This window comes from Diceros bicornis, chromosome 10, assembly GCF_020826845.1.
Source record: "Diceros bicornis minor isolate mBicDic1 chromosome 10, mDicBic1.mat.cur, whole genome shotgun sequence".
Lineage (NCBI taxonomy): Eukaryota > Metazoa > Chordata > Mammalia > Perissodactyla > Rhinocerotidae > Diceros > Diceros bicornis.
In genome coordinates this window covers 75272138-75292125 of record NC_080749.1, presented here as the reverse complement: position 1 = coordinate 75292125, position 19988 = coordinate 75272138, and the positions used below count along the sequence as shown (strand labels likewise).

The 19988-nt window shown below is 38.3% G+C and overlaps 1 protein-coding gene across 2 annotated transcripts in view; it reads left to right on the top strand.

Moving 5' to 3' along the window:
- The first annotated feature begins 6216 nt into the window (after positions 1-6216).
- The window catches only part of SF3B1 (splicing factor 3b subunit 1), a 38292-nt gene continuing 24520 nt past the window's right edge, over positions 6217-19988 (top strand). The window contains exons 1-3 of one of the 2 annotated variants that reach the window (XM_058549498.1): positions 6217-6305; positions 17989-18155; positions 19516-19620. In XM_058549498.1, the coding sequence (XP_058405481.1) occupies positions 6278-6305; positions 17989-18155; positions 19516-19620 (300 nt within the window). In that variant the 5' untranslated portion in view covers positions 6217-6277. The remainder of the gene's footprint in view (positions 6306-17988; positions 18156-19515; positions 19621-19988) is intronic. The other variant, XM_058549497.1, reaches the window with a different exon arrangement.

Here is a 19988-nt window from a genome sequence, read left to right as displayed (position 1 = left end):
TAAGAAACGATGAAATCCAGCCATTTGTGACAACATGGATGGACATTGAGGGTATAATGCAAAGTGAAATAAGTCAGAGGGAGAAGGTCAAATACCGTATGATTTCCTTCATTAAGTAGTAGATAATAACAACAATAAACAAACACATAGGGACAGAGATTGGATTGGTGGTTACCAGAGGGGAAGGGGGGAGGAGGAGGATGAAAGGGATAATTCGGCACATGTGTGTGGTGATGGGTTGTAATTAGTATTTTGGTGGTGAACATGATGTAATCTATGCAGAAATAGAAGTACAATGATGTACACCTGAAATTTTTACAATGTTATAAACCAATGTTACTGCAATAAACAAAAAATTTAAAAAAAAATCTGTGTGTGTATACATTTGTATAATTTCAGGTACTGTCAAGTGCTATGAAGAAACATAAAGCAGAGTCAGGGGAGAGTGGGCAGGATGGCAGGACAGGATGGACAGAAAAGGTGAGATCTCTGAGGGGATGACATGTGAGCAGATACCTAAATGTAATAAGGGAAAGAGGATTTGGGGGGAGAGTATTCCAGACACAGTGAGTGCAAATGTGCCAAGGTGGGAATGAGCTTGGGGTGTTCCAAGAACAGCAAGAAGGTTGGTGTGTCTAGAGTGGAGTGAGGGGGAAGAGTGGCATGAGATGAGGCCAGGTACCTGTGGTACCTGGCAGTACTACATTGTTGAATGAGTGAATAAATGTTGAATGAAGGAATCTTCCAAACTTTCCTGCTCTGTGCTGCCTCTGTTAGCTAATACAGAGAGACCTGCCACATAATTTTTGCTACTGGATTCTCAATGAGAGACATATGACACAAGAGCAGGAAACATTGTCAGTATTGATTCAGCTTAAGCTGGCTGTTGTCACTCACTGAACTAAGAAATTGGTAAGAGTTGGAGGAAAGTGGGATGTCAGGACCAGAGAAACAGTAGGATTCATTAAAGAGAGTAAGGGATGTTGGGCAGACTAGGGTCCTTGGATCAATGACAGGTGCACTTTGTAGGCAGGTACCAGAGTCAACCTAGACAAGTTGGCAATAATAACAACAACAACAGTAGCTACACTACAACGGCAGCAGTTTTTGATGCCAGCCGGAACCCAAAGAGACCTACTAGATGTAGTACTTTCTTCTTAGTGGTGGAAAGTACAAGATGCAATAGTTTGTCCTTTACTTTAGAAGGGATGTCCAGGCATGCTCCAGTCCACTATGCCCCTAAAACAGTGGGCCTCAACTGGAAGTGATTTTCTCTCCCAGGGATACTTGGCAATGTCTAGAGACATTTTTGGTTGTCACAACTATATTCTCCTTTCCTAGAGGGTCGTCCTTACTATTCCCCCCTTATATCCTCTACTCTCTTTCACCTGGCTAACTCCTTCTCATCCTAGAAGACTGACTCAATGTCACCCTACCCAGGAAATCTCAGCCCAGGAGTGAGATATAGATAGCATGCTTTGATATTTCTGTGCTGTGCTCCTAAAATCCCACAAACATCTCTAACTAACCACTTTGTATTACAATTGTTTCTATGTGTCTTTCTCCCTGAACTGGACAGTAACACCTAAAGCAACTTAAAGGGAGAGATTATTGGCATCTAGAAGCCAGGGATACTGCTCAACATCCTGATTTGCACAGGAAAGCTTGCCACAACAAAGAATTTTCTGGCCTAGAATGTCAATAGTGCCATTGCTGAGAAATCCTGCTCTAAAAACATCACAATAGAGCATGCCCTTAATTTTCATTAGGTTTATCTCCCACCCTCTGGAGCATCTGTGTCTTTCCAAGGCCTCAAAGGTACTTACCATTTCCTGGTCATCCAGTCTGATTAATGTGATTAAGACAATGCCATCAATATGGTGGACTAATATGATGTTTTGTTGTATGTCCAGATGTTCAGGTCCCTTAAGACTATATTATGATAGTTATTACTTTAGACTATATTATGGGAGAGTTAATAATCTGGGGGTTAAACTTAAAATGTATACTGTCGTCCAGCCCAAGAGAATGCACACTTTTAAATCCTCCTTATTGTTAGGGATGGAAAACAACTTTTTCATTAGATCAATATCTGCTTATTATGTACTTGAGGTCGTGTTAATCTGCTCTAGATACCACATCTGGCACAGCAACTGCAATTGGGGCTACTACGTGGTTGAATTTGTGATAGTTCACTGTCATCCCCCAGGATCTGTGTACCCTTTGTAAGGGCCAGACTTCAGTGTAGATATGATGGGGAATGCCATCCTAGCATTCTTTAGATCTTTAAGGCACTAATCTCTGCTGTATTTCCTAGGATATGATGTTTTTTATTTACTGTCTTGGCAGTGTGTGGAGGGAGCTGTTCAGTAGCCTTCTGCACTGTGTTCTTATTCATTTTTTGAATGAATGAATGGTGATATTTACCTTTGGCATTTTTATCAATCAGGGTTCAACTGTAGAAACAGACCAGTTAGGAGATACATATTAAGAAATTTATTGCAAGGAATTGCTTTATGCTATTGTGGGCACTGTAGCGCAGGCGATCAGGCTGGAACTCTTGGGCACAGGCTGAAGCTGTGTGCACATGTGGAATTTCTTCTTCATCAAGGAAGCCTCAGTTCTGCTCTTAAGGCCTTTCAACTGATTGAATCAGACCTACTCAGATTATCTAGGACAATCTCCTTTACTTAAAGTCAATTATTATGAACTTAAACCACATCTACAAAAGCCCTCATAACAACACCTAGATTAATATTGTTTGAATAACTGGGGACTGTAGCTTAGCCAAGTTGACATAATAGAAGACCATCACAGCATTCCAGGCATCTAATGCTTCTCTGCCACAATTCCCTTAGCTGTCTGGAACACCTGCTCAGACTTGACTTATTTGTGCTCTGAATCTAGATATTTCACTATTATGAATCAAAGACAGCTCTTGGATAACTTTTAACTAGAAAAAGAAGCTAGTTAATTTACAGTCAGATGTTAATAAACTGCTCTTCTATTCTAGTTAGGCCTGGTATAGCTGAAAGGAAGAGAAATCCACACAAGCTAGTTCAAGAAAAGCAGTATTATTTAAAGAATGGGACTTCACAAGCTTGGAGCTGGAGGTGGTTCTGGATTCAAGGTAGCTATGGGAACTCCAGCAGCAGGAGTTTGTGATTCTTCACGCCTGTGTCACTAAAGTGACATTTTCCTCTGATTCTTTCTGTTTCAATAGCAACTGGCAAGTTCCTTTCATAATTCCAGTTCAAATTTCTAAGAGAAGGAATCTTGACTTAGCCAATAACTTCTGTCGCCTATGGGCAGGGTGTCCTGTATTCCAGGCCAGGTTCTAGGTAGCTGGCCAGGTGCCTGTCTCTTCCAGGAGAACAACCCAGTGCTATTTCCCTGAGCAGAAAGTTTTGTCAGGTAAGTTGAAGCTAGAAGGGCAAGTCAGGCATTACAGACATATTGACTGACATATTCACAACATCATCTCAAGTTATCTTTTATTTAACTGAGTAATGCCTTAAATTTTCAGAAATAAAACTCTATAGGTTTAGAATTTTAGGCATAACTGAAATGCAGATGGAAATAGATTTTTGGCCTGGGGTAGGTAGAGTCTGATATCCCTTTGATATAAGAGACTTCTGGAAAATTCAACACTACAGATCAAGATTGGGGGCCATCTATCCTGTGACAGTCCTTCTTTTACCTTGGAAAAGATGGGCTTAATAAACTGTCATTTGTTTTCCTATAACATGGAACTTCAAGGCCTTTATAGTTTCATCCCCAAAGGTAATTTGTGCAAGTTACAGCTAGCATTTAACATTCTGCAAAATTATTATATCTTGTTTTTTGTCTATAAAAATTATGTATGCTTGCTACTTGTAATATTTTTTTTTGAGACTAGGAAAAGCCAGCCTCCAAGTGCCCCTGATAAGAAAAGGAATGGATTTTTCTTTGAATTGGCTGTCATCGCTGTGAATTGTCTAGGCTATAAACTAGGTTCTGACTTTTGAAACAAAAAAACCTCACCAGAAAAGGGTAGGAAACTCATTTTAAGTAATATCTGATTATTATTTATTAATATTAAAAATGTAAAGTAAAAGGTACTTATTGAAAAACCCTTGTTTCTTAACTGTCTGAATGTCCAAGTCACTGTTTTATTAAAGACAAATTAGTCTTTAGAAGAAGACTAAGAGAAGGCGGTCTCCCTTGATCTCTGGCAAAGTCTCTCCCATCTCTCTATCCCATATGTGCCCTTGCCCTACCAAAGTACTTAATACCTAGGCACCTAGAGAAATACGCACATAAGACAAAGTGGCCAGCACGCGCAGCTTCTCTGTATCTTGGAAAGACGAAGGACATGTGATACCCACTTTGCAGATGCTTTTCATTTCTTTAATGCATTTTTTTCTGTTTATAAAAATAATACATGCTTATAGCAGAGTATCTGGAAAATACTAAAAATTATAAAGAAAGAACCATTCATAATTCCATCATTCATAAACATCCACTATTAACATTTTGGTGACTTTTCTTTGTATATATTTTTTTATGACTGTGATCGCTTTGTATATACGAATTTATCTTTTTTTTTTAAAAAAACATGAGCCGAGAAACGCAAAGTCCTTGTGATTCTTATTGTCAACATGGATGAATTCTTCTAGTTTGTTGATTGTTGATGGATAATAACATCCTTCTCTAATTACTTATCATTCTTTTTTCCTTTTATTATTTTAAAATATGCTATTTTGTATATATAAAAGAATATATGTAATCTATGAGTATGTTATAAACTATATCAGGAAAATCTATGGACTCTCTGCCAATCTAAGAACTAGAATTTATCAATAATTTATATAATAGGGCTGGCCCCGTGGCTTAGCGGTTAAGTGCACCGCGCTCCGCTGCTGGCGGCCCGGGTTCGGATCCCGGGTGCGCACTGACGCACCGCTTCTCTGGCCATGCTGAGGCCGTGTCCCACATACAGCAACTAGAAGGATGTGCAACTATGACATACAACTCTCTACTAGGGCTTTGGGGGAAAAATAAATAAATAAAATTAAATTAAAAAAAAATAATTTATATAATAATCTACATGTTCTTCTCTTATTTCATTTCCTTCCCAACTATTGTTTAACCTAAATTAAAATAATTAAACAATTGAAAATTTAAACCCATCAAATAGATTTTTTCATTGATGCTAATATAAAGCCCACTTTTTGTTGGTAAAGTTTCTACTAAGTATTTGTGTTGTGAATCTATCACACTGAGAGGTATAAACTGTTTTCTTTGTGATGGCTCTAACCTTGATCCCTACCTGTTTTCCTAGGCTGCTTCCTGTACCAACTTTTCAATTCTTCCGTTCATTTTCAAAGTCCAAGGCCAGTGTGACAGCACAAGGTTTGCTAGTACTGTATAATTGATGCGTACAAAAAAAAGACCGCCAGTATTCTGATCTTTTTAAAATTCCTGATTTAGGAATGACGTGTAAGATTAAGAGAGGCATTCATCAGTGTTAATGCTGACGATCAGTGGTTTTCTAAGAACTCATGAAGTTAAAAGGCTTTAAAAGGGCGGCAAAGTTCCTGCTGTGTAACTTAGTAACTGTGCGACCTTGCACAATTTATATGTACCCCCCGCCCTAGTTTTTCTCTCATTTCTTAAATGGGATTAGCAACAACGTGCCTACCTTACTGGGCTATTTGTGAGCTTCAGTAGTGTTTAGGAGCATATGTTGTAAATGAAACTCCTACCCAAACGGTAATTATTAAAACAGAAGGGGAAATGACCTTGAATTACTGCGCGAAGGATGAGACTGTTAGGACTGCTTCCATAACTAAGCACTGCAACAGCTGAGAGATGCTAAGGAAAGCTTTTGTCTGGGCCCTAGACGCCTTCCGATGAAGGTGGAGAAAGGGGACCGAAGGTCTGAGGTTTCTTCCAGCCCTGAAACCGTAGTGTTTCCTACTGCGACTGTTAACTGTACTCGTTGAATCCACTTTCCTCCAGGGCAAAGGAACTCACTTAAGAGCACTACGCCCACCCGACCCTCTTCCGGATCACCATGAAAATCGCCTCAGGCCCCAAGCCTGGCTCCTCCCCTACCCACAATGCACCTCTCTGTTCCTTATAGGTGGCTGCTTTGACTCCTGTCGCCGGGCGGAGCGCGCTCCCGCTTGGCGCATGCGCAGAGAGCAGCCCCCAGCTATTTTTCTTCGTGGCAGCGGCGACGAGCGGAAGTTCTTGGGAGCGCCAGTTCCGTCTGTGTGTTCGAGTGGACAAAATGGCGAAGATCGCCAAGACTCACGAAGGTAAGCGGTCTTCTGCTAGTTACCTGTCTTCTCCGCTGCCCAGCCTGCTAAGACTCCGTCTGCGTAGCTTTCTGCCTCTTCCTGTGGTTTCTTTGGTGGGTGCCGAGCCCGCGCTTCGGGGCCCGGGTCGTCTCCTCGGCTCCAGCGTCGCAGGCCACTGCCCCACGTAATGGCGTCCTCCTCATACACCCCCGACAGGCGCTTTGTTCCGTGTTTGGGTGCTGCTGCCTCAGAGCTGCCTCTCTCTCACCGGGGGGCCTGGTTTCCACGGCTCCTGAGGAGGGTTGCAGGCCGGGGATCGGGGAAGCGGGCGTGGGTGCAGACCCCAGTCTCCTCCCGGAACTCGTCGGCGCAGTTGGTGCACCGGGGCGTCGGGAGAGCGCTGACATACGGCGGCCGCTGTGGGCGGCCCTGAGTCGAGTTCAGGCCAAGCCGGGCCCCTTACTCTTCGCCTTGGCTGATTTGTGTGTCTTCAGGCGGCGAAGATACTTTCTTATTTTTTTTTTGTACAAAATGATTTGGGAATAAAATCTGGTAATTTTTGCCTCTTTCGATGACTTTTAGTATAATTTTGGTCTTTTTCTTGGGAGACTGAGTATTGGTGGAACAGGGAAAGGCCCATTGCTTTTATTTAATAGCAAAAGCTTTCGAGATAGTTGGTCATTGTATGGAATACGGAGTGTACAAAATTAGGAAAATGTTGGGGATAGGCTGGAGTCCATTAGGGAGTATCCAGACATGGCAGGAAATAGGATCACTTTTCAGAAGATGAGGTATGGGGAGTTGGAGCTGCATTCCTTGGTTTCTGACTTGGAATCTGAAATTTTCATCAAACACGAGGCTTCCAAGAGAGTCACTTTTATTTCACAAGTCGTTTCGAGTTCCATGGCTCGGTGTTAGGTCTGTGAGAGGTAACAAAGACGAAGGCCCTCACAAGTGTTACAGTCAAATGGGGAGGCAGATGTGTATATACATATCTTCGTTCTTTTAGGAGAGAAATGAATGCTTAAATAGAAGTAGAAGCAACCTGTTCTGGGAAGCTGGGTAACGGAGTGATTATTTATGCTTAGAGTTATTTCACAGAGGAGGTGACGTGTCCCTAGTCTAAAAGAATCAATCAGTTCTAAATTAGGGGAGGACATTTGGGCCTGAGAGAACATCTTGTAGCAACGCAGTGAGTCCTGATATGTGTGTTTGAGCAGTTGGCTCTGGCAGGAAAAGAGAGTGCAAGGAGGGAAAAACCAGATGAATCTGGAAAGGTTGGTTGGGACCAGAGTGTGAATGGCATTGAATAGTTGTGTCACCCATACGAACTGAAGTCCAGCTTTCTGCAACTTATGAAACATGCTAATGAATTGCCACTGACTTTAATATTCTTATTATTCCTGTTTGGTGTTTAGGATTTAAACACTGTTTAACCCAGAAGCGCTTTTAGGTACTTATTCTTGTCTTCAGACTATCTCAAACATACTTTCTGCAGAATATTAGAAAATGTAAAGATGTTGCTATTTTTGTTCATTCGGGAGTAGATTATTCATTTGGGGCGTTTTGTGGCTTTGATTATTTGTTTACTGGTATTTTCATCATTCAGTACTTTTGGACAGGAAATTTTTAAAGTTCTGATCACTTTTCTTGCATTTTAGAAACCCAGTTAAAAGCTTTGGTCTACAGAGGATTGCAGTTCCTTCGCCAAAATTATTTTATTTGGGATTATGCTCTCTGTCAATGTAAATTAACTGATGCCATAAAAAAAGTATTGGAACATTCAGTTTAACACCTGAGTACTGTCTGTGTACAAGACATTGTCCATCACTGTGGAGTGTAAGGCAGAGGGTGATAAATGTTTAGTACAAATACACATAGTATTTACATAGTTTCTTACTCCCTTCCTCATGACATCTTCCTGGAGAACTCTAGTTGTTCATGATCCATCTCTATTTTTACTAAGCCATCTCTGGTAACCTGGAACAGAATTAGTTTCTTGGGGTTTTTTTTTTTTTTTTTTTTTTTTTGTGCTACTATAGCACTCTATAAATCTTTATTATATTACTTAGAATATTCTGTTGTGTTAAGGTTTTCTCTTCCACTCTGAGATTATTGTGTACAGGAACTGTACCTTGGTATGCCTGGTACCTGGTGCATAATGGGTGCTGAATATTTTATCAACATTTATTGAGAGACTGATTTATAGTGGAAGTATTGAAAGAGTTTTACAGAGACAGGGCACTTAAACTGACCTTTGGATGATTGGATAGGTTTGGATACATCTGTTTGGCTGAGATAGAAGGGAAGTAGGACTTATTTGTATATTGGTAACCTCCTCAGCTGAGATGAAGAAATGTTAGGTTAGTATGGATTTAGGGACGGCTTTGAATGCTGAGCTAGGTTTGGCTTTGGCTTTCCAGTGACCACAGAGTAAAATGCCCTCCTTCTTCTCCACGGTAACAAGTTACTTCTGTGTTTTAGGAAGGCTGTTGGTTGTAGTGTGAAGGATGACCGAGGGAGTGAGAGCAGCCATTCTTAGGCTATTGAAGTAGAGAGGAGGACTTGAATTTGAACCTCACTGGAGCAACTTTTAAAAATGTGTAATACTTGTTTAATTTTTGTTTTAGAGTTGTCCATCATCATGTTGCTTTTTAAAGTAAAGAAGATTATATAATCTTTTCATCCTAAATTATATTGCTAGTAAAGATATTTCTTTGTTGTACTTTATTTTTAAAGTTATGGGTGCATCAGTAGTTTGTGCTTGAGTCTTATGAGGTAAATAATACTGTATTGAATTGAAGTAGGTTATTATTGTACCTTCCTGTATGGTTTTTTTCACAGGGTATTACTTGAGCCAAACTGATAACTAATTTTTTTCTTGCTCGCATATTCCTTTCATATATTTCTGTTGGGATCACCCCTTAACATCCTTTTTAACTAACCCAATTACTTTTTACCCTGGAAGGAAAAGGCTGAGAGTTGGGAGGGGGAATATACTTGCCCCTTTTAGAATGTCTTTTAGAAGTCTCATATTTGAGAAATCCTTGCTCACCAGTTGCTTCTGGCTGGTGGAGAATAGATGTCAGTTACGGACCAGACTAAAAGGTGTCATTGAGTGAGTGACATCAGAAGGCTGTGCCTCTGTAACATGGAATGGACACTGATTAGAACATTGCTACAAGCTGGGCTTAGCAATGTTCTGAGACATAGAAAAAAGAAAAGGCTCAGAAGGGGAAACCAGTAGAGGGACAGAATTGGTGGGGAGCAGGTAAACAGATCTATCTCTGTGACCAGTGGGGAGCAGGTAAACATTTCTATCTGTGTGACCAGTGGTAGTTTATCTCAGAGTTTGATGTTTAGGTCTTAGTTTAAAATATAAGCAGTAGGTTAGATGTTGTCCACTTGTCAAAGACCCCCAGTCTGCAGTACTATCTTTTGATGTCAAACTTAATTCCCACATAAAACATTGGATGTATCTATATGAGAAGTATGTTTGTAATTTTAACATTTATTACATTTTGCTGATTATAAAAGTAATATAGTAATTTTTAAGTAAATTAAAAATGGAAATTTATTTTTTGAATGAATTGAAATTTTAAATGGGCTGGTTCACAAATAAATTTATTCATTAATTCCCACTGTTAAATAGCATCTATCTACTAGAGAAGAGTTTGTTCTCTGATAGTTGAAAGTATTCCTAGGGTCAGAATTCCCCTCAAAAAAGGGGGAAGTTTTGGTTGAATAATGACATTTCTTCTCTGTAGATCATTGGAGCAAATTTAGTTTTTAAAATGTATGTTTCTTTCTTAACATTCAGAAGATTGTACATTACCATCAACTAGCAAGATCAGTAAAGCCAGGAAGGAAAAAAAATTACAAAGATTCAGAAGAGTTGGAACTTTTAAGCTTAAAGGTATTACATAAAAGAGCTAAAAAAAATTCTGTTTATGTGTAGCAGAGGACTCCATTTCAGAGAAGAGAGAGCTTTGATTTTCTGTTGCGTGGGGTCTGAGGTCTTGATTTCAAGGGGCTAGAAGAAAGAAGAACCAAGAATGAGAAAAAAGGGTGAATCTTAAGAAAACCATGCTTAAAAATTTTTTAAACTTTTTATTGAAAACTGCCAACATATACAAAAATAGAATAGGGAAGTGAACCCCCCTGTTGTACCTATCACCTAGCTTCAACAGTTATAAACTGTTGTTTAATCTGTACACTTTTCTTTTCCATCCTTCCCATTATTTTGAAACAAATCCCAGGTGGATCATTTTATACATACATTTTTCAGTGTGTTTTTTTAAAATGTAAGGACTTAAAAAAACATACCATTATATACCAATATAATACTTTATATTAAAATTAATATAAGGATATATCCAGTCAGTGTTCAATTTTGCCGATTGCCTTATAAACATTTTCTTTTCCAGTTTGAATCAAGTTCCAAATAAATTCTATACATTGTGATTAGTCTTCAGTCTTTATGTTCTTCCTCCATCTCTTTTTCTTTTTCCTTGCAATTCATTTGTTGTAGCACCCATGTCCTCTAGTTTCCCCCAACCTGGAGGGAAAGGGGAAGAGGGCAATAAAAATACCTAGGACTGCCTCTTAGACGCTCCCACCACTGCTGCTGCCGTCGAGATGGCAGGAGGCCCACAAGCAAGGGAAGCTCCAAGAAAATGATTGGTTTTAGGAATGAGCACAGTTCTGAAATCATACCTCAGGTTTAGGTTGGACTGGCCATTGTGAGGAAATCTAACAAAGGACTTGCAAATTTGGGTGCCCTTCCCAGTGTAATTTTTATGGCAATGAATGTACCCCTCACAGTTTTCTAACAAGCTTAACTGCTACCTGGAATAGTTTTGGATGAGTCCCAATGATACATGTACCTTAAAGTAGGAATACCAACTTAAGAAAAACCTCATTATTGATACTTTACCCTCAAGGGTCTTTCAGTGAGGCTCTTTGCTAAATACAAGTCTGATACTTAACTAGTACTTTGATTTCTTATCTAAGACTTCTTTTTTAACCACTTCCAGACTCTGCCAGCTGTGGAGATTTGAAGGACTACTCCTACTTTAATTTTAGGATTCCAAATATATTATCAATGTATTAGATCAGTATATCAAGGTAGAGAATCCCTGCTGTCTTTTTAAGTGTTCAGCATCAGTAACCAAGAGTCCTACTATATGTGCCCCCTCCCTTCATAGATTTTACTGAAGACGAAGGTCGGGTCAGGTCGGGTGGGGAAGAGAAGGCTTTCATCTAGAAAATCAGGTAATTTAGAAATCCATATTAGGTATTTCTACCTCCTGATAACCCTTTCTTTAACACCATAAAACTGTAGAATTTTACTGATCTCACGTATCCCAGCTTTTCTTCGTTTTACTTGTTCCCTGAATCTCTCTCTTCCATTTCATCTCTCAGAATTCTTCCTCTGTTGTTCAGAATAGTTCATCTCTCTTCCGCCTTTAAACTTGCATAAGTAAATCTACCAAAAGGATTTTCTAAGTTTCTTATAAAATTAAACGTACACTTACTAAAAGCTCAGCAGTCCTACTCCTAGATATTTCCCCAAGTGATGTTAAAACCTATGGTCACACAAAAACATGAATGTTTACAGCAGCCTTATTTGTAACCTCTACAAACTGCAAACAGCCTGAATGCTGCTCAAGTAGAGAATTGATAAACACACTGTAGTACAGTGGAATACTGCTTGATAATAAAAAAGGCACAAACCTTTATTACACACAACAACGTGAAGATTTGAATATTTACGGGTTCAAATGGATTAAAGAGTACCAGCTCTTGGCAGTGGTAATGTGTGGCCAACAGGAGGAACTAGTCTCTTCTTGTCCAGTCACTCACTAGCAGACAGTATGCAATTTTCTTTATCTTCTTTCTGAATATCAAACTTGAGGGAGTCTAAATTGGAAAATGATTAGGCAGGATCAGAGGATTTGTTCTTGTTGGTCATAATTGAAGTAGGGAGAGGTTAGCATATACATTTCCTTCTTTCTCTGCCTCCTCAAGTCTTTAATATTTTGGACCCCTGGTTATTCTTTTTTGGTATGTTCCCTTTCATTTCTTTTTCATACTTGCCAGCGACTCTTATGCATTGATCATTTGTTGTTAGAAATTATCTATTTGCTCATTTTTATTTTTATTTGTGAGGAAGATCAGCCCTGAGCTAACATCCATGCCAATCCTCCTCTTTTTCCTGAGGAAGACCGGCCCTGAGCTAACATCTATTGCCAATCCTCCTCCTTTTTTTCCCCAAAGCCCCAGTAGATAGTTGTATGTCATAGTTGCACATCCTTCTAGTTGCTGTATGTGGGACGTGGCCTCAGCATGGCCGGACAAGCAGTGCGTCGGTGCGCGCCTGGGATCCGAACCCCGGGCTGCCAGTAGCGGTGCGCGCGCACTTAATGGCTGAGCCACGGGGCCGGCCCTATTTGCTCATTTTTAGGCAGTTCATATTTAAGAAAGTACAGGAATATATACATATCAGTAGGTATAATTTAGCGTTAGCTTTGAAAATAAGGAGTTAGAGACAATTTTTTTGTCTTTTCTAGGGATGTAAAATGTTGATAAAATTAGAAGCTGTGGAATTTTACAAAAACTTTAATGGCATGGATGGGGGAGAGAAAAATTTGGAAAGTTACTTTTAAGGACTTCTACAGATTGAAAGTTACTTTTTTATTATGAAATAGTGTAACATACAGAAAAGTGTAGGAAAAAATGTGATGAACGCAGTGTAACCTATTGCCCAACTTTACCAGTTCTTAATATAATGTTATGGTATACTTGTTTGCTCATAAGTATTTGAGTGTATTATCTTTGGTATTTTGGCACATAGTTTATTAAGAAATAGAGTTTTCTAGATTTTATTTATTCTTTCACTTGCATAAGAAACTGCTGAGGGCCAGCCCCGTGGCTTAGCGGTTAAGTGCGCGCGCTCTGCTCCTGGCGGCCTGGGTTTGGATCCTGGGTGCGCACCGATGCACTGCTTCTCTGGCCACGCTGAGGCCGCGTCCCACATACAGCAACTGGAAGAATGTGCAACTATGACATACAACTATCTACTGGGGCTTTGGGGGAAAAATAAATAAAATTATTAAAAAATATATATATATTAAAAAAAAGAAACTGCTGAGTTTCGTGGGATCTGTTGTCTTAATTTTGTGGATAACATGATGTTTGTGTAAATGTGCTGCAGTTTACAGTGCCTAAACAAGACCCACTAGCTTTTTGAACTTTTTATGTGTAGTTTCAAGCAGGTACAGAAACAGTACCTAGTTTGCATATAAACATTGAACTATATACAACCTGTAAAAATTTAATAATGAACTCCCATCAGAATTAATTAACTACAAACAGCTGCCTAGCCCCAGAAGACCTTGAGTTAGGTAATTTTGTCACTAAATTTTGATTTAATAGGAATCCAGTCGTGATATACATAGACTTTATACAAACACTAATTCAGTTCAGTACATTTGTAAGTAGAAAACTTTATTGCTGATCAGTAAATAAATAAAATCAGTAGGTAAATTCAGTAGATGAAAGTAGTTCCTGAATTAAATGTGTTATCCGTATAAAGGACTAGCTGCTGACAACTTAGAATGGAAAAATTCTTTCGAAGGAAAATAAGAAAGCTGTCTATCTGTGTTGTATTAAGTGGCGGAAATCAAGGTGCACAATGATATGTATAGTATGATGCAATTTTTGTGAATCATTACCCCTTTCCTGTTTTTTAGTTGTATATCAGCTAGAAAAAAGTATAAGATGATGTTCTAAGTTGGAAATTTTGGTAAGGGTGGGCTGGAGCTGGAAATAGAGGGTGAAGGGCCAAGTACTAGTTCCTGGAGTGTTAGTAATTTGGAAACCTGGGCTCTTAAGTTGGAGATTTTGGTTTAGTATATCTGAGGCCAGGAGTCTGTTCTTGTAAGCAGGTGCCCCAGGTGGTTTCAAAGTAGGTGGTCAGTAGGCTACACTGATGCTGTAGAGGGGAGATTGCAGACTCTTTGTCTGGAATGGTTCACCCATTTGTGTTTCCTGCCTGGATCCTGATGGCAGTAGCATTTGTGGTCCTTTAAAAGAACCTATTTACTTAAAAGTGATACATGCACCTAGTGGTTTTTTAAAAAAAGCCTCAAGCATTTCAGAAATGGAAATATTCAGAAAGGAAAAAAAGGAAGAGTAAATCTACACTCACCATTCAGTCAATCTTGCAAACCACTGACAGGTTTCTTCTGTATTCCAGGAGAAAAAGGGTGGGGTGGGGTAGGGTGGGATATGGGAGCAAATATGGATTTAAAACGTCAAAAAAAAAAATACTTCAAACGGAAACAGAAGTAGAGAGAATAGTAAAATGAAGCACTCAGCTCAAATGAGGATATTTCTGTTGGTCATTAATCATGGTAGAGGCCCCTGGCTGCTTGGGCTGCTGTAACAGTTTTGAGGGGAGAGATGCAGGAAAAGGTAATACCTGTGGAGAGGGTGGTGCTGTGACACACTAGAATAATTTTGAGATCTGTTTACAAACTGGGGCTTGTTTTTTTTTTTTTTCTGTGAGGAAGATCAGCCCTGAGCTAACATCTGTGCTAATCCTCCTCTTTTTTTTTTTTTGCTGAGGAAGACCAACTCTGAGCTAACATCTATTGCCAATCCTCCTCCTTTTGTTTTTTCCCCAAAGCCTCAGTAGATAGTTGTATGCCATAGTTGCACATCTCTCTAGTTGCTGTATGTGGGACACGGCCTCAGCATGGCCGGACAAGCGGTGCGTCGGTGCGCGCCCGGGATCCGAACCTCGGGCCACCAGTAGCGGAGTGCACACACTTAACCGCTAAGCCACGGGGCCGGCCCCAAACTGGGGCTTCTAAGTTCAGTAGTAAACCTATCCATTATTTTGAGTTTCTGAGACTTCCTCCTGTTTCTACTGGGAAGTGTCCCCTGTGCCTTTGACTGGATAATGTTATTACATTTTCTGCTTTAAACCACACGTCTTGAGGAATTAGAGGGTTTTCTCCCTTAGCTGGGGCTTGGGCATTTGTCTTATGCCATTTGAATTTTTTCCTTTTGGTCCTTGCAAACTAGTAAGCGAGCTTTTTAAAGTGTCTGGCGTCAAAGAGCTTAGTTCGGTTGAAGGTAATGAGCTGGCAAGAATCAAATTATCTGTTCGTTGGGCTACTGAAATCACTGGCAATAGAAACTCTTTGTTTCTTTACACTTTAATAATACTTTACCTATGTATTATTCAGATTATTAAAATGAAACATTAGGTTGTAATTTGAAGTTACCTGGTGTTAAGAAACACTAAAAGAAAGTTGGAAGACTAGTCTGTATTTGAAGGAGACTAAAGAGACGTGACAACTAAATGCAATGCCTGGTTCTTGATTGGATCACAGATCAAAGAAGGGAACACCTATACAGGATGTTACTAGGACAATTGGGGAGATTTGAAGCTGGATAATATATTAGATGCTATTGTATTAAGGTTTAATTTCTGAGCGTGTTAGTATTCCTGTGGTTATATAGCAGAATGCCCTAGATCTGGAAATAACATGCTGAGATATTAGGGATTTTAAATGATTTAGAAAACTGATATGTATACACATTTGCTTTATCTATTATGTACATAAACAGTTGATGAATATAGGTGAAGAGTATGTGGGTGTTCATTGTAATATTTTACTTTTTTTTAATCTTGAAAAAATTCAAAGTTAAAAATTGGAGGGAAGTTTGGGAAGCAGTTGAGAGGAGTTCATATGTCATTCACCAAATCTGCATCTCCAGAATGTTAGTAGAACATAGTGCTTTGGGGAGTGAGAGATGGCAGTTCATTCATTCATCGAGTGCTGAAGTGTTTCATGTTCATTGTCTCATTTAATCCTTAAAAAAACTTTATGATGTAGGAAACTGAGACACATGGGTTTAAAAACATTAATTAGTAGAGAAAGGGCCTTTATTTGAAGGCAGACATTCTGATTCCAGAGCTTAGACTCTTAATCATAAAACTAATGTGATGGTGGTTGCAGCCAAATTGTGTAGGACTCTGAATTCCACGCTTAAGAATTTAGACTTTATACTTTATTGTTTTACTATTCAGAGTGTAGTCCTAGGTGTTTAGGACATTACCTGGGAGCTTGTTAGGAATGCAGGAACTTGGGTTTGATCCAGGCTTACTGCATTTTCTTTAGTTTCCCTAGTCTGAGTAGGCATGGCATCTGAAAAGATTCCTTTATGACCAGTGTCATATAGTGTGTTGCCTATATTTTCGTCTATGAGTTTTATAGTTTCAGGTCTCACCTTCAGGTCTTTGATCAATTTTGAGTTAATTTTTGTGAATGGCGATAGCAGATGGTCCACTTTCATTCTTGTGCATGTGGCTGTTCACTTTTCCCAACACCATTTATTGAGGAGACTTTCCTTTCTCCATTGTATGTTCTTAGCTTCTTTGTCGAAAATTAGTTGTCCGTATATGTGTGGTTTTATTTCTGGGCTTTCATTTCTGTTCCATTGATCTGTGTGTCTGTTTTTGTACCAGTACCATGCTGTTTTGGTTACTATTTCTTTGTAGTATGTTTTGAAGTCAGAGATTGTGATCCCTCCAGTTTTGTTCTTTTTTCTTAGGATTGCTTTAGCTATTCGGGGTCTTTTGTTGCCCTATATGAATTTTAGTATTCATTTTTCTATTTCCCTTAAGAATGTCATTGGGATTCTGATTGGGATTGTATTGAATCTATAGATTGCTTTAGGTAATATAGACATTTTAACTATGTTTATTCTTCCAATCCATGTGCATGGGATGTCTTTCCATTTCTTTATGTCATCGTTGATTTCTTTCAATAATGTCTTGTAGTTTTCATTGTATAGGTCTTTCACCTCCTTGGTAAGATTTATTCCTAGATATTTTATTCTTTTTGATGCAATTGTAAATGGTATTATCTTTTTGAGCTCTCTTTCTGTTAGTTCGTTATTAGCATACAGAAATGCAACTGATTTTTGTAGATTGATTTTGTACCCTGCGACTTTGTTCTAGTTTTCGGTTATTTCTAATAGTTTTACAATGGATTCTTTAGGGTTTTCTATATATAAAATCATGTCGTCTGCAAATAGTGAGAGTTTCACTTCTTCGTTGCCTATTTGGATTCCTTTTATTCCTTTTTCTTGCCTAATTGCTCTGGCCAAAACCTCCAGTACTATGTTGAATAAGAGTGGTGACAGTAGGCACAGGCTTACTGCATTTTAACAAAATCCGTAGACGATTTGTTGCACATTCAAGTTTGATAACCACTCTCCATAGTACTGTTGTTTTCACATTTCTAGTAGTGTTGAGTTAAAATAATCTTGAGTGTTGTTGTTGGTCCCTAATCAACATTGACAGTATTATTGTTTCAGTTGAGGAAAAGTTTAGAATTCAACAATAATTTAATAAACTTTGGTAACCCATTCTTAAAGTAAGAGTAATTTGCAGTTGATGAAATAGTAAGTGTCTTTTCGGTACATGAGTATTGTCTGTTGAGGTGGAGATGTTATTAAAAATCAGTACTTGGTATAGTTCTACTAATCTGTTGTATGGTATAATTATTTTGAAATTGCTGTATTTAGAAGAGTATTTTGATAATACCTGGGAGAGAAATGCATTGTGTTGAGTGCTCTTTGGAAAATGAAGTTCAGAAGGTCTATATTAACTTTCTTACAGATATTGAAGCACAGATTCGAGAAATTCAAGGCAAGAAGGCAGCTCTTGATGAAGCTCAGGGAGTGGGCCTTGATTCTACAGGTTATTATGACCAGGAAATTTATGGTGGAAGTGACAGCAGATTTGCTGGATATGTGACATCAATTGCTGCAACTGAACTTGAAGATGTAAGTTACAAAGTATCCAAGAGTCAAGCGTTTTTTTTGATGGAGAGCAAGAAATATAAAGGAATTTTCTGTTTGAGTCATCTGGTTTAATCTGGGGAGACATTTTGGAGATTGGGAGATCTTTCTTTTGAAGGATAAAGCTGTTGAAGGTGTCCTTCCTCTCTAAAGTTCAGAAACTTGTGGAAGTGCTCAGTTCTGAATCTTTATGTTAAAGCTAGTTTATCTAGTAAAGCACCTGCAAATCATTAACTATTGTAAAGTAAATCCCTGTTGTCACCTACTGAGCTCTATCTAGAGTTGCCCATGTGAGAAGTGACTTCATTGTAAGTCATCTGTCCTTAGGACTTTTGATTTCTGACTTGTGCTTGATGCTGTTTTTTTTTTCCCCTTGGCATCTTGTGTGAATGGAATGTTTCTTGTTACCGACATGAATGGCTTTTTGTGCCTGTTTTAGTTACTCTGGAGGATGATCACCTCTCGTTTTGAAACACACCCCTCAAAGTGTTTTTTATGTGTTCCACATAGCTTATATTTTGTCAGACCATCCCAAACATACAAATTTGGTGAAATAGCTATCCATTTTTGTGTGGTTCAGTAACAAACATTTTATGTATATAGATTATCAAACATGTTATTTTTATGAAATTCAAGCCACATTTTATTTTATAGTTGGCATTTTTTTTTTTTAAAGCAAAATTAAGTCCCAAAGGTAGAATTTCTAGAAGCCAATCAGGCTTCTATTTGCATTATCATACCTTATTCGTATGAGACAGTGATGGCTATATGTTCCAGAAACTGAGGGGAAAATTATTTCGTTTTTAAATAAAATAAATGAGGTGTTAAGATCTTCTTGAGAGTTACCCACTGTTGAACTTCTTATAGTAGTAAAGTAACACTAACATTGTTGTGTTTGAACATACTACTAGGGAAACAAATATATTTAAAATTAATTATATTTTACTTGTTTCTGTGGTTAAATCATGTTAAAAAAACAAGGAAACTAGAGAGCTCTAAATAGTCTATTTGTAGTTTACAAATTTGGAAAACAAATTTCATCATGCCTTCTGTGAGAAAACAAAATGCTCAGATTTTTCTAGTCCATACCGACTTTAACTGACTTCCACAGAAAGCATGCCTTGTTTAATATTTTTAAAAGAGTGAAGAGAACTGAATTTCATTTCTTTAATAGCCTTTTGAGTTGAAAAGAAAACCAAAGTATTTATAAGTTTTAGGAAGAAGGGTTTAGACATCAATCACACTGTCAGTAAGTCTTTTGATTTCATGTTGAATCTTTATGTATTCTTTATCATTTTTAAGTTCTGACATTTTGTTTGTGGCTTTTGGGGGCATTTCATTGCAGGATGACGATGACTACTCTTCATCTACAAGTTTGCTTGGTCAGAAGAAGCCAGGGTATCATGCCCCTGTGGCATTGCTTAATGATATCCCACAGTCAACAGAACAGGTGACTCTTTTTTAAAAATTATTATTAAATTCAGAGTTTATTCAGCTAAAGAAAACAATGTCTCAATTCTCATGGAAGCTCACATATTTTAGGAATCAAGTTGTTAGAATGTTTTGATGAGAGTTAATTTGGGAGAATTAGAAATAATAGTTTATTTTATAAAGGTAATCATTTCATAAAGAAACTATGGAAATGTGGACATGTGTATTGTCTCATTTACGTATCCCTTATTTTCTCATATTAACGTTTATCCATAAAATGATACAGAATATTTTTTTTTTAGTAGGTAGGCATTTATTAAACATTTTTACGTGTTTTATAATGTTCTGATTTTTGTTTGTGGTACTCTGTTTGGTTATTTAGTAAAG